The sequence below is a fragment of the Emydura macquarii genome, unplaced genomic scaffold, assembly GCF_026122565.2.
Source record: "Emydura macquarii macquarii isolate MOO-44397 ecotype Brisbane River unplaced genomic scaffold, CSIRO-AGI_Emac_v2 contig_2365, whole genome shotgun sequence".
NCBI lineage: Eukaryota > Metazoa > Chordata > Testudines > Chelidae > Emydura > Emydura macquarii.
The window spans coordinates 3,183,787-3,199,296 of record NW_027132502.1 but is presented as its reverse complement, the minus strand read 5'-3'; the positions used below and the strand labels follow the sequence as shown (position 1 = coordinate 3,199,296).

General features: G+C 43.9%; 1 protein-coding gene across 2 annotated transcripts in view; it reads right to left on the bottom strand.

The window, feature by feature from the left end:
* Window positions 1-9,043, bottom strand: part of ARMC9 (armadillo repeat containing 9) — an 89,633-nt gene extending 80,590 nt beyond the window's left edge. The window contains exons 1-6 of one of the 2 annotated variants that reach the window (XM_067561118.1): window positions 8,967-9,043; window positions 8,100-8,204; window positions 6,983-7,070; window positions 5,468-5,593; window positions 2,861-3,031; window positions 408-563 (exon numbers count right to left, since the gene is read on the bottom strand). In XM_067561118.1, the coding sequence (XP_067417219.1) occupies window positions 408-563; window positions 2,861-3,031; window positions 5,468-5,593; window positions 6,983-7,036 (507 nt within the window). In that variant the 5' untranslated portion in view covers window positions 7,037-7,070; window positions 8,100-8,204; window positions 8,967-9,043. Of the gene's footprint in view, window positions 1-407; window positions 564-2,535; window positions 2,748-2,860; window positions 3,032-5,467; window positions 5,594-6,982; window positions 7,071-8,099; window positions 8,205-8,966 lie in introns of those variants that run through there. The other variant, XM_067561119.1, reaches the window with a different exon arrangement.
* Between the last annotated feature and the right edge of the window lie 6,467 nt (window positions 9,044-15,510).

The window sequence follows — 15,510 nt, the reverse complement described above, 5'->3', positions numbered from 1 at the left end:
AGGAGACGGCATCAGTTGTGTAGCCCCGTGGAAAACATGCTCTGCCTGGGTCCTTAGGCAGCAGCTCCCTTCTGCAGCCAGTTGGAGGTGAGCAGAAGGCCACTTTGGAAGACCCTGAGGACCACTTTTGGCCCCCCAGTGAGACATTGATCCCTATTTATGAACACACCATCTGTAAAACACTTTGGGATCCTTCAGTATACAAACACTTATATGAGCTTGTAAGACATTCCTATGTTATTACAGCACTTACGCTGTATCTCACCACAAATATTCTTTTTATGATTTATAATTTCTGCAGAAGGAAAAATATTTAAAAAGCATTACTAGACTAAGCGGTGCTCAGCATCCATCAACCCTATGAGAAAAATCATCATTAATATAATCTGTGCAAAACAAAAACTTACCTGAAAGAGTTCTTTAAACGATGGGTGGACCATGGGGTTGGGAACAAAAGGCAAGGCATAGAAGGGGAGGAATTCTGTGGTCTGGCTCAGTGCAGCCCCTTTAGTCTCCAAGTATGTCTTAAAGTGAGAAATCCTTTCATCAAGGTCAGCTTTGTCCTAGGAAACAAACAAACAAGCATCGTTATTTAAAAAACAACTTTGGTGGGTGTATAATGGGGCTGGCAGCTGCAAGGGAAGATTAGGGATAGTCTACACTTAAAAATTACAGCAATACAGCTGTGCCGCTGAAAGAGCACTTGTGTAGCCACATTATGTCAACGGGAGAGAGCTCTCTCGCCGACATAATAAAACCACCTAAACGCGCAGCGGTAGCTATGTCAGCGGGAGAGCATCTCCCACCATATAACGCTGTCCACACAAGCACTTATGCCGGCAAAATTTATGTCATTCAGGGATGTGTTTTTTCACACTACTGAGCGACAAAAATTTTGCCAGCATACGTGCTAGTGTAGACAAGGCTTCAAATTCAACCTCAAGCACGAATTCTAAACCCCACAATACCTGCAGACCAAGTACTGCTTAGTGCTTCCCAGTGGCTAGCTCAGGGAACAGCACTCACTCTAGATAGTCCGAGAGCATTTCACCTATTCACTTATCCAAAAGGAAAATGCAGAAGGGTTCTTCCACGTTAAGACAATGGAGCCAAGAGAAATAAGAGAGGGCCACTTGCTTAATAAGCAAAACAGTCTTGAGTACTTGGAGCAGATTTCTGTAAGTACACGGTCATATCCACATCCATATCCGCAAGTGGAGAGGAAGTCACTACTTGATTTTAAACATGTTAAATGAGTCATCTCTCATTCCTCTGGCAAGCATAGTAGAGCAAAAGCCATACAGGAAACAAATCAATGGGCCAAACAATCATCCTCAATATCACATGGAATATATTTTGCTAGTAGATATTATTTCATAAACTGCTTTAAAAAGAAGAATTGTACTAAACCTAGAAGAGATACTGTTGGATTTAAAAAAAAAAAATCACATTTTTACTAACAATCATTTTCACTTAAGCCACAAAATAACACATTCGTTGCTGACAGAATTTTTAAAATATAATTTACTTCTCACGGACTTTTCTCAGATTGGACAATTAAAAAAAAAAAAAAAAAAAGACTATTCAGTTTCATCTGCTGGTTGCTTGCACCACTGCACTAGTGCATTGCTTAGATCATAGTCTCTGGAGGTATATATTTCAGTATGCCTACACTGCAATTAAACAGCCATGACTGACCCATGTCAGCCAACTTGGGCATGCATGGCTTGAGCTCTGGGGCCATTAAATTGTGGTCCCTTAACTCAGGCTCCAGCACAAGCCCGAGTCAGCTGACATGGGCCAGCCATACGTGTTTAATTGCAGTGTAGACATACCCTTTGCTTTTTTACCTTGTTTCCATCTGCATATATTTCAAATGGTTGAGAATATCTCTGTTAGATTTAAGTTTCTTAAAGCATTTTTTAAAATGTTTTTAAACACTTAAATTCCAGATCTAAGTTTACCTGACAATGTCCCTTTAAGATTTGTAGGCAGTCATAATAAAGCAGAGAAGAAATAAGAGAATGCAGAGGCTCACACAGTGGGACAATTATTCTAGCAGATACCAATTCTCACCTATTAAATACAGGGGACAGCCTTGCTGACACCTAGTGGCCCATTTAAACTGACTTTGCACAACTTGATGTGCTACTCTTCTATTGTTTAGTTACTATACGCTACCCTGAAGCTATTTCAGTTATACAAGTATCATTACTAGGACACACATTAAATTAATTCTACTATGTTATGGTGAGGTACTACATAGTTAAGGTTACAATCCTGTTTATAATACAAAACTGGATTTCTGACCCCACTTTAAAACCCGCAGAAAAGGTCCTTTCTGAGCCCAAAATAACAAGAGAAATAGTAGAGGAGGCTAAAGAACATTCCTTCCTCCTCCTCCTCCTCCTCCACTCCCGCACATCCAGATGTGAGGTGTAATAGCTCAATCAATTTAAAATAATGAGGTTTTTCCTGTTTGGTAGATACGTCTCATTAATTCGGTGGTCATATCTTATTTGCCTTGTAAGTTACCGAGTGTCCACTGGAATAAAATAAACTCCCACGAATTCAAGGGCAAGATTTTGAAGGTAGACCTCCCTCTGAATTCTTTGGAACTTGACAGCACTCAGCACCGCATAGGATCAGGCTCCAGTGAATAATTTCATCTCCACACTTCACTAGCCTAAGCGTCTGTTTTCAAGTCAAACTCAAATGTAGACTGCTGTCGATGGAGTGGATTTGGCCTGGGGGCACTTGCAGACCAACCCATCCCAGTCCATATTGTTTTGGCAAACACCAAGATGGGAGAAGATACACACAAAAATTAAAACAAGTGCAAACTGGAAAGCAAACCTACAGGTTTGCCCACAGAGTGCTTCAAGAGGTAGATGGCAAAGTGTATGTGAAGATAAAACTCCAGCTTCTGGGCAAGAGGTTCATTGTCTCGGAGTGAAGAGGAAATATGCTCCTCCCAAAGTTCAAAGAAAACTTTCTGATCTCCATCTTCAAATGCTGTAAGCAGATCCTTCTGCAAAGGAGAAAAGAGTTCATTCAAATCCCACCTACAAATGGGCAACATTTTCAAAAGTACCTAACTTAACAGCCTAAGTTCCATTTTCAAAAGCACTTAAGTCTCTTCGGTGTTTTTGAAAAATTTACCCAACATCTCTTACAATTCACCAGTTACGGCCTAATTATATTAACTCTATTTCAACCGGTACCGACACTTCGATATTTTAGCTCCTATGCAGCTTCTTCCCCAAACTCTCCATGCCATCCAGGAACTACTGCTCTTCCCTGCCCACCAACCAGCATGAATTAGATACAGTTAGCGTGCTGACACAGCACCAAGAGGTCACAAAGGAATCAATGTATGCATGGCAGACACAAACCCCACTTTGACAGGCCTTTGATCTTGTGACTTCAGCTCATGCAAATGCATCTGCATCTTATTGCCCCCTCCTCAAATAGGGCCTTTTTTTTTTTGGTAGCTTCTTCCTCAGAGGTTTTTTTTTTTTTTTTTTAACATCAGCCTCTCTCATCACTTCTGTAGACGTGATCCACAAATGTACATGTCCCTGGACTCTCCTTTTTCCCCTGCTATCTTCATGTCTTTACTATCAACACGTGGCTGTATGGTAGCTTCCCATTATAAAATATTTCTAAATACTACGGCCCTCTGTTTTCATGTTCACTCCCTTTACCTTAGACTCCCTACCTTACTTACTATAATTAGAAACCTTGGAAATCATCCTAGATTCCAAAGTTACTTGTACCCCGTGCTCTCCCTACTGAATACATTTGCCTATTCCCACCCCCAGAACACAGCTAGAATTCACTTTTACTATCTCCCACCCTCTGAAAAATAATCCACATTCTTGGTCAGATTACTTCTCATCACAATTAATTCAATTTATGGTTTTAAATCCCTATGTACCAAACCTCAGAGAGTTCAGAACACTGCAGCCTCTCTCTTGTTCTAGAAAACACAACCACCACCTCTTTCCTCCATCACTTTCACTGGCTTCCTGGCCTTCTCCAAATCCACTTAAGAAATGCCCTCCTGATTTTCAAAATTCTTCATTAATTTACTTCATTCGACCTCTTGGCCTTCATATTGTACTATACCCCTCATAACTCACTCTGCTTTTTCTTCATCTTCTTTCCACAAGTCTCCACATTTGGGAGGCCTTGACATTATTTCTGTTGCCCTATCTCACTCTCAGAAAAAATCACATCTTAAAATCTTTCTGTAAGATGGATATGAAACACTGTCCACCTTTCGTTCATCCCTCATCATTCACCCTTCCCTCCTCTAACTATGTCTAGCATGTAAGAAAATAATACAGGGGGCAGGGGAAAAAACATTAGATCCAGACTCATCATTTTATCCAGGTCTTCATAATAATGAGGTAGAATTCCAGGAGCAGAGGAAGTACATAATTCCTGGGTATATTTTAATAAGGTAAAATGATGTTTATTTTGTTTTGTAAAGTGTGCCTATCCCAAATTCTAGAGCACATGTACAAAAAAATTTATATAGAAACATTAATAAAATTTCAAAATGTTAATGATAACATCCTCCTAACCAATTAGGAACAACTTTCCCACAACCCATTCCTACTCTCCTCAAAAACTTGGGACATTAGATGACCATCAAGGCATGCAGCCAGACCATAATTTCAAAAGTGACTAGCGATTTTGGGTGCCTAAACTTTGGGCATCCTATTTGACTCATTTTAAAGATGCCTGGTTTTATGAAGGTGGGTTCTCAGTACTAGAGTAAGGCAAAACGCAGATTTTTCGGTTCATTGGCAATTCTGAAAACACAGGGAAAAAGTTCATTTTTGGTGAAACCAAAATGAAACATTTTCAGCTAACTGAAAAGTCGAAACAAATTGTTTTGAGTCACACAAAATATTTTATTTATAAAAAACTGAAATGTTTTAGTTTTGGCCAGTTACAAATAATTTAAAGATAATTTTGAAACAAAAAGTCATTTTGAACTGAAAAATCTAAATCTTTTGATTTTCAGAATTTTTTTTTTTTTACAAAAATAATTTGATTAAATTGACTGGACTCCGAGAAACATTTAGGTGTTGCCGACTCTTCATTATTTGCCAAAAAAAAGCTTTGTATGAAAAGTTTCACCCAGTTCTACTCAGCCCCTTCTGAAAATCAGGCCTTTCCAATGTATGTCAATCTGGAAACCCAAAACTGAGCCACCCAAATTCATTAGTTACTTTTGTAAATTTAGATCTTGGGTTCTGTATGACTGTGGTTACTGGAAGAGTGAATTTGAGTTGAGGTTCTGTCACTGAAAATACCCTGCTAACAGCCTACTCCTGATTAAACCAAGAGTTATCTTAAGCATTTCAGATAATTTCAACTGATGTAATAGTATGCGGTGGCTCTAACTGTTCTGATCACTAGCTAGTCAAACCCAATATAAAAGATTTGTTACCTGGATAATCAAAGCTTTTGAGTCTCTCAAGGAACCACCGGCTGTTTTAGGCAATGGCTTCCCTTTTATTTTACATTCCTTTGTAAATGCTTTCACTGTGTCTTCAAATTCTGCAAAGTCTAAGTACTACAGACGAGAACACACACACAGATAAACTCTAAGCTTTTTATGTTTAAAACACTGACCAATGAATAGCCAAAACTTCTTTAAAGGTTTGCTACAAAAGTTTCCTGTAGTTAGTTGATTTGTTTAATTCATCAAGAAAAGGAACTAATACCCAGTAATGCAACAGTTTTTTAAGGCTTGGTTGAAGAGATAGTCACATAACTTTCTTGTAATTACCACTTTCTGAAGGTGGTGGCATCATCTACAGGTAATGTGACTTCTAGCATCAGGAGAGTCAGACAAATGCTCTGCCTGAATTTTAAAAATGTCTTGATAATTTTACCACCACTTATATCTGAACCTAAGCAAACCAAGATAATGATGTGGGTAATTAAAGCTCATTCTTCAAGGCAAACTGCAAAGGTCCAGAAAGATTTTCCCTCCTCCATTCAAAATGTGCAAAACTGGCCATATTACAGGGTTGGGGGCTTTTTGCCTGCCTCTGAAGTATTAGCCAATGCTAGAGGCAGGTCACAGACTTGGGTAGACCAAAAGTCTGGTCTACCCAAGTATGGCAAATCCTGTGTTTGGTTTTGCCATTACATAAGAAATTCATAAAGTACGAATACAGACCAAAAAATATTGGTGTAAAAGTACAAAAAGAGAGAAACCCTATCACAAGAGATGAGCCTGTCACCAGAGTAAGCAGAAACAAATGTTAATTACGTGATAAAGCAAGTTGTATGCACTCTTTTTCTGTGTTATTGATACTAAGAGGATTATAACTGAAACAATTTATGTTGATGTTTCACCATTCATGCTGTTTTCTTGTTTGTTACATTTTGAACACACACCATCCTATAAAAAGTTACACACGTGCTTCACGTTATACACAGCAAATAGTCCCATTGAAGGCAATGACACTAATCCCAGTGCATAATGTTAAGTATATATTTAACTATCTGTTGGATCAGAGCCTTAGGTTATACAATAACAGTGGACTGGTACATTTCACTTTCTAATTCTCAGGTACTAGCATGTTTGGTTTGGGTGTCTCACACCACAGTGAAGGATTAAACAAATGCTTTTCACTCTTTATTTTTAAAATTTCATGAACACAATTCTATTTGTATTATGTTTTGCAAAGCCTTTTTAAAATGAAACCTTTTGGGTCCAAAGTTAGTTGATAGTGTTCCTTTAACTAAGGTCCTGACTGAGCTCCATGCAGGCAATGCCCCACATTTAGCATGCACAAGGGCCCATCAGTGGGGCTCCATTCAGCTGCAAGCACCTGCCCACATAGGCATCGATCCTGCAATTTCTCAAACAGTTACAAATTTGCCTCTTCCCCCATCCATAAGTGCCGGCACCAGATGAGTTTCTCTCTTCTATTCCATAGTATATATCTACCTCTTTCACCAGCCCAAGTAACTCAGCTTCATAAGCTAGGATGTCTCCCATCATTAAAGGTTACTGCTGAGTCTTGCTGAAGACAGACCTATAAAGTCATCAAAACACACAGAATTATTAGCACGACTGGTTATTTATCATTCAAATGTTATCTATCATAGTGTTTCCCAAATAGTGGGTGCCAACCCAGGGGGTAACGGGAAGGTTCTAGATGGGATGCGGGCCCAATGCAAAGTGGAGGCCCCAGGAAAGGGAGTATGGAGAGAGCGCCCACTGCCCAATAACCAGGAAGCAGTGGCTCCTGTCCCATGAGGCTTGGCTTGGCTCCCTACTCCTGGCATTGAGACCTGATACACAGGATTGTAGCGCCACTGATTCGGCTCAATCAAACCTGAGTATCACTGAGACCTTATGTGCCAGGTGCCAAAGCCAGGAACAGGAAGCTGAGCCCAGGCTCATGGGATAGGAACTGCCACCACCAGGTGATTGCACGGCTGGGCTTGCTTTCCAACCAACCCACCCACCACCACCCAGCCATCTCCCTTCTGCACCACGCCAGGATTAGAAGTGTGGTATGGGATGGAGGATGCTGTTTTTGATCGTCAGTGCCCCATCAGCAAGGCAAGGAAGAGGCAGCGGGGGCAGGGAAAGATGATGGCCTATGATTTTGGCCCCCACTCCAGCCATGAATTTGGACACCGGGGGGTCCAAAAAAAAAAAAAAGAAAGAAAGACAAAGTGCAGTTGGTGGGTCACCTTAGTAAAAAATTTGAGAACATTGGTCCATCTTATCTCTGGTAATGCTCCAAAATGGAATTCTGTAAATATATATTTTTGATTCTCCATATTCCAGCCCCAAACCTCCAAAGAACCAACTAGGCAGTCTGCCTGGAGACCCACTGATTCCAGTGGAGTGTCTCACAAATGCAGGGATATGCCTGGCCAGTGTCTTTGCACACTGGGGGCCTAAGGCTCCATCAAAGACCTCCATACCAAATTAGATCAGTATACAAGGTAAGACAACTCTATCAGCACAGCAAGTTCAACCATGTAACTGGAAATGAGCAGGTGCTAGTAAATCAACATCCCCATCAATAAATGAGCGTGTAAGAACATACGTGGCAGCTTTGACGAAGGCCCAATAGCGAGAGTCTTTACCGGTTCCCGTTGTACAAAACGTCACTTTGTGCAGGCGCCGGGAAAAACCCAGACTCAGTCGCTGGCTGGGAGTGGAAGAGTAAAGCCGGATTTAACACTTGAGCCTGGCCTGCTGTCACCAGCTGCCAGCTACATTCCAGGGCCGGGGTGCTGGCTGACCACCTACAAAGCAGAACAGCAGCTGGCCGGGTTCTCAAACTGTTTTTTTTTCCCTGGGACCCCCTTTGAAAATATTTCAGGCTGTGACGACCGCAGCCCCCCCCCCCACCCCAATGCCATAGCACCCTTACTTCTGCACTGTTGCTGGGGGTGGCGCTGCCTGCAGGGCTCTGGCTGTCAGCCATGCACGGGGCTGACAGCTCGCGATCCCCCTCCCCCATGACAGCCTCGTGACCTCATGCAGTGACCCCCAGTGTGAGGACCCCTGAGCTAGACCCTCCCCGCCCCCAGCCCTCCACCTAGCCAGCCTTAGTCAAGTCAACCCTCCTTCCCACGGGCACGGCAGCAGAGCTTGGAAGGAGGGGAGGGTGCAGATCAGGACCCGCAGCTCCTGCCCTGCCGCGGGAGAGGCTCTGTGTCCAGGGGAGCCTCCTGCCTGCTGCACCGGGGGAGGACGGGCACTGAATCTTCCTGGGGGGGGGGGGGAGGAAGGGGAGCCCCCAGTGCAGCCCCCCAACCCTGGCGGGGAGCCCCTTAACCCCGCCCCCATCGCAGCCCCCCCCCTGCCGGGGAGCCCCTTAACCCCGTCCCCATCGCAGCCCCCCCATCCTGCCGGGGAGCCCATCCCCCCATCGCAGCCCCCCTGCCCAGGGCAGAGGGCCTCTTACCGCCCCGCAGGCCGCTCCTCCGCCCGGGCCGCTATTGCCTGGCAACCGCACACGCGCAGCTTCCCTTGCCTCCCGCGCCGCCGAGACTGGAGAGGCCACGTGATACCGCTCCGCCAATCCTAGGGGGCGGGTCATGTGACAGAAGGGGGCTGGGGGGGGGCGCGCAGGCTCAGCCCGGATACCTGTGGCCGGGAGGAGGGAGTCCCGCGGCCGCGCCCCCTCGCGGTGTAGCGTCGAGACGCCGCGGCGGGGGGAGGGGGGGCGGTGTGAGCTCTGGGCCGGGGGCCGCCTGTCCGCTCTCGCCGAGTGTACAGCGCCTAGCACAGGCGGGCCGGGCCCGGGCTTTCAAGGCACAGGGCGCTGAGAGGCTGCGGCTGGGCTCGGCGCTGTACGCAGAAGGAGGCAGCCCGTGCCTCAGGGAGTTTGCTGCCTGACTGGGACAAGGAGGGAAGAAAGAGGGGGCAGCGCTGGGAAGAGAAGTGGAGTCTCTCACTCCCTTGGTGGGGAGGGCCCAGCGCCTCTGGAAACCGGGCCATTAGGAAACAGCCCCTCAAAACTAGGCTTCAGGGTCATCCCACATTTTACAGGTGGGGGAAACTGAGGCAGAGAGGGAGCAAAGTGATTTGTGCAGAGTCACACAGCAAATCACCGGCTGAGCGGAGAAATGGAACCTGGAGTTCCTCCCGACTCCGTCACAGTCTCGCCCCAGCAAGAACTGTGAAATTTTCAGCTATTACATTAATCTTTCACTTTAAAACTTGGCAGCCTCACTAAATATACACCATCGAAAAAGGCTGGCCCTCGCATGACTGCAAATTGACTTCACAGTTACTGCTCTCTAGCCTCTGAAGTCAGGAGAGCCAGAGGCCTGAATGACATCTTTGTGTTTGCGCCAGAGCTTTCTAATATCCTATACAGTGTTGCTCCAGGTTAATTAGGAAAGCTCTATGTTTTCACAGCCAAAGAGGCTCTGTCACACACACAGTTCCTTTTTTAATAAAAAAGGAATTTTCCTATATTAACATGATCTGCTACTACAAAAAAAAATTATTTTTTGCTGATTCTCTGATGAGTGACTGTTCCTTTAACATGACATGAAATTGAATTTTGGGGAGGAATTCATTTTTAAAAAATCTGTAATAGCTTACATGTCTATAAACCCTGGCTTTTAGACATTTCCAGTTGAAATCTACCAACTGTATACAGAGCTTTCTCTGTTCTCTAGTGTATATTCATTTCAATACAGCTTTAAATTACATGATTAGATACAATTTATCAAATATAATATGATATGAAGTTTTATATACATGTGGAACATCTACTACTGAATAATATGCTATTGGTGCCAGACAAACGGGGACTATAAAAAGTCATTTATGTAGTTTAAATAGGGCAAGGACTCTCTGCCTTGTTCACTGTATACCTTGCAAGATGCATTTTAGAAAGTTACAGAAAATAAATTGTATGATATTTTATGATGTGAGAAACAGGTTGTGAGTATGCAGTTAAAGACTCATAGTACATACACAGTGCAGAATGCAGGGTTGTGTATGCAAACTAAACACTGCACATTCAAAAATCAGAAAAAGACACTGTTAATGTTCTGATAATACAGCTTTCTAATGAAGCCTCTCAGTGATTTTTTGGAAAAAGAAAAAACATTACACAATCTCAAACTAATGGGCCAAATACCACTGGTGTGCGCTGTCCTGCACTGAGAAGCCTGCCTCACTGAGTGCATGCTTTCTTTCCGCAGTTACTGAGAGTGCTTCTGGAGACATACACATTCACTGGCCCTTTGCATAGCATTGATTTCCAGTCTTTCTTCCTTTAAAATGCTAGTAAAAATGGCTACAAAACTGAACCCAAAGTTTTATGCATGCCCAAAATGCAAGTTTCAAATACTAACAACTATGCAAAATCAAAATCCATTTTCACTGGAAATCACAAAAGGTACTTTTCCTCAGTAAGGGCTATTTCCCTGCCAGACTTCAGCTTTCTAATCCCAACAATTTTGGTACTAAAGCTGTTCAAAACAGTAAGATTTCTTTTAATTGAGGATCTATGTATATTCTTTTCTTCTCATTTGTGATCAGCCTTCCACAAACAGGAAAAAAAATCACGCTTGAGCAGACACCAGATCTGAAAATATCAGCCTGATAGTTGAAATGTATGGAAAACAAGGAGCAACTGGAGCTTTGGTTAGGACAGAAACACACAGCCTTCAGGATAGACATCTCTAACATTCCAGCAACAGCATGCTGCTGTCCTAGGGCGGCCAGTCTTTGTGCCACACTGTCCAGTTTCTTTTAAAACATGGATGAACAGGCAAAGGGAAGGAATCACTTAACTCAGTTCTGAGGTGTAAAGCTATCATAAGAAAACAGTTTGTGCCAAACGCCTATCGGCATGTGTCACAGAGGCCATTCACTGCTGGTGGCGCCTCCTCCTGGCCGTTTTGGGGATTAGCTCTGCCAGGCATTGCACCCTCCTCTGGCGGTGTCTTCACCCTCATCTCTCTCACCCTGCAGCCCCTCTCATTCCCAGAGCTGTAGCTTTCTGTTCATGCATGACAGGTCACTAAGGTCCTCCCCTTCCAGGGAAATCAAAATCCTTCCAGACCAGCTGTCTGGCTTTCATCTCCAATGCCCTATGCCACTTCCCAGTTGATGGTAGGGAAATCCGAGCCAACGCTCTACACTGAGCTCCAGCCCAGGGACCCTATAACAAGCAGCCATAGTCTGTACAGTCCTACCCCTCTACACAAAATCCTCCCCCTCAAAACAAAACAAATCAACCAACTCAAAAATATACCCCCAGCATAGATTTTATAACAGAGAGAGACAAGCCAGAGAGTCCAAGAAGTCCAGCTCGAGATTTGACTATTGCTATTGATTTTACACAGAAGACACTCAGGTACTGTGGTGATGGACAGCAGAATAAAACCCTAAAGGTAGAACCTAGGAGATACCCAGGGCTGGAATAGCAGGGGACGCTGCAAGTCAGAACTGAAGTGGACTGAGAAAGCTGGGTGGAAACCCAAGATTGGAACAGCAGGGGCTGCTATGAGTCAGGGTTGAGGAGCACTGGCAGAGCTGAGTGAAGGGACCTGGAAGGAACAGATTAGCTGGGGATGTTGTGGAAGGACTGGAATAGCACAATATTCTGCTGGGCAATATCAAAATACAGTCACAAAGTTGTGGAGGAATCTTGCACAGTGTCAGCCTTTGCCAGGCCTTCCTCAAGCCAATGCTAGTGCCACATCTGTATGCGTACCAACTTCACTCACTGTGGCATTCAGCCACCTTTTTAGGGCTGTATTAACAGCTCTCTCTTGTGTCAATACTGTGTGCTTTTTAATATCCCTGGATTCATTCAGCGTTCAGAAATTCCAGAAACCGTAGAAACATCTGCCTCCCCTGGCAAATCCGCAAAAGGCTGAAAGGATTGTTGATACTTGTGGGTTATGCTGCTCTATTGCTGTTCAAAGCTAAAATTACTGTAGGTCCCTTTCTGTTTATTCTCAAAGCAGATGCTTCCTGCTGTAAACAGAGAAATCTCTATAACCCTGTGGCTTTTTGGAGCATGTTGAAACCATGGAGTTTCTTTTACATTGATAATGTTTGCACAGCCTTTAAAGAAAAGGAGTGCACTTTTAGGGACACGGAGGAAACTGTCTGCCTAATGTGCTAAATACAGTGACTTGGGGAAACTAAATTTGTATCAGCAAGAAAAGACAGAAGGCAGCTAATGTGTTCAGATGGTGTTTGCGCTGTTGTCTTTCTGATCATCCTAAATGAGTGTTTTAAGGAAACTAAAAATGTAATGAAGTCAGACATCTATAGGACTCAAAAGAAAAACTCAGACGTGCAGTCAGCTACAGAAGGGGGCGTGTTCTTTGCAAAGTGGCCTCATATTTTCCAGCATCTACCCTATAATCTCCTGTACTCTGGAATGTTGCAGGTGTTGAAGCTGCATTCGTTTGTGGTATGCTACACATCATATAAAAGGAATAAACGTTTGCTTTGACAGTCGGTCATGTGATTTCTTCAGCCCCCTCCATGCCCAAACAACCTCCGTGCTCAATCTGTTTATTGAAGGATGCACAAGTCATGCACAAATCTATAGTTCAAAACCAGAGAACATTAAATCACTTCGTTAGACAAAGGCAGAAAATAGCTAATAAATTAAAGTCCTATGTTCTTCCCCGGTTCAAATATTTAAGAAATCAAAGTACTTGAGCAAAACAGAGATGACACGTTCAACGTGCTGACCTGCTTAATAGTCATAACACCACATAGCACTTATATAGCGAATTTAATTAGAAGAACAGAAAAAGCTTTATAAAGATTAATGTTGTCCCTAGAGAAAGTGAAAGACAAAGAGATTAAGTGACTTACCTCATGAGTCAGTGGCAGAATGTGGATAAGAAGCCAGGTTTCTGACCGCCAGAGTACTGTTTAAACCACTAGACTCCACTGCCTCAGTCAAATTGGTCAATTAATCCTAAATATTTCACACAATGCTGTGGAATACTTTGGATGAAAAATATAATTCTACACCACACACTTAGAAGAAACATCTGGGCCCAGTGATAGCAAAGGCTGATTGGGATACAACTAGAAATATCATGAGATTCACACATACAGAGTATTACGGTACCCATAGACTGTACTAATCCCACATAACTGGAAAAAATATGGCTAAAACTATCAGACATCACCCTAAAATGTTGTTTATCTATGGCTGACCTATTTCATGTTTGTAGGAACGCCCCATTCTATAGAATTTCTGGGTCGGGTTTCAAACCTATACTATAGAAATGACAGGTACTTCAATAATTATCACTCTAGTCTACAATTCTTGGGTAGCTGCAAAGATAACTTCAGTGGATGCAAAATGAATCATATCAACACTATTCTCACTGAGCACAAAAAGCTTAGCCTAAATTTGTGGCTCTCTAGTGCAAAACATGAATTAATTATTTTAAGCTTGTTAAACTCACTTTCTGTTTAGGGAGGATGGATGGTTTTAAGGGTCCAGCAGTATGGAACTCCGGAGAACACTGAAGTTCAATTCCTGGCTTTCTACAGCCCTACTCTGACCTTGGCCAGTCACTTATTCCCTCCGTGGCTCAGTTTCCCATCTTTAAAATGGAGGTAATACTTTCTTTCTCCCAGTTTTTCTATTTAGATTGTAAACTCTTTGGGGCAGAGACTGTATCTTACTCTGTGTCCGTGCAGCACCTAGCACAACGGGGATCAGGGCCGCTGTGAGCTCCCGTAAAACAAATTATAACAATAATAGGAGGACAACCATATATTTTATGCAACTTGATTCATTTATTCAGCCCATCTCAACCTTGAGTGCTAGACTGGCTCATTTCACGGACGCAACTCCATCAGCATCGAACCAGGGGCAGCCATTTCCTCCACCTATCCCAAAGCGAGACCCCCCCCGCCATCTGCTGAAAGTTATTTCAGTAGTAAATTGGTTATTAAACAGTTCTGATACTATAAAGGCTTTTAGCCTGTGGGGAAAACAACAGTTCTGCAGGGAACAGATATGGCTTCCCTGGAACAGTTTGGCTCCGTTAAGTTACAAAGCGAGTTGGGAATAGCTCCGTGAGCACAAACTGCAAAGGGCTAGAGCACACCCTGCCCTAAGCAGAGCCGGCTGTCAGAACTGATGCACCTGGGTTTTGGGGACAGGCAAGCACGGCATCCATAAGTAATGCCTTCCACCATCTCCAGTTGGGGCGGACACTCCCGTTCCCTCCTAGATGATGGCCTGGTCTTGGTTATACACATATTCATCACCTCCTATCCGGGCTTACAGCAATGCTAAGCAATGCACCCAGGCATGGAGCCAACAGCTCTTAGAAAACTCCAACTAGTACAGAACGCTGCTGCTCATCTCAGCGACACGAGCTGCTGGTCAACAACTTGGTTCCACTGGCCCGTAGAATTCTCCACCATCAAGATGAAGCTCGTCCATGCAGGGGACAGAGCTTCCTCAGGGCCCAGTCCCGGTAGAACAAACTTCCCCAGGCACTAACGACTGGCACAAACTTCCACGCCAGGCGTGCTGCTCCAACCAGCCTTCTCTGAGTTAAACGCAGAGCAGCAGGTAGACGTGAAAAAGAATCCTACCAAAACTCTACACAACGCACGCAATTCTGCCCCTCAGGAGAGGATGAATGAGTGACTGGACCATGTGACAGATGCTTGTCCCGCCACTTAATGCCCTGCCGGAAGGTGCTCAGATACCACAGTGATGGGGTGGTGCAAGAACCCTGAATAGAATAGAAATGAAACATAAAAACTGGCTCCCTTTCCTTTCTCTCTCCCTGCATCAATCCCAACACGTTTGATGTCCCAAACCTGGGAGAGTCTGCAGAAGCACAGGGAGCTGCAGTTCATCCAGAGGGAGCGGGAGCCAGTGAGTAATGGGTGCTGTCTCTTAGATAAACTGTAGGAGGGTTTCGTACTGTGGCCCACAGCACTGCTGCTCTTCATCACAGCCGGTACAGGGCTGGGAGCAC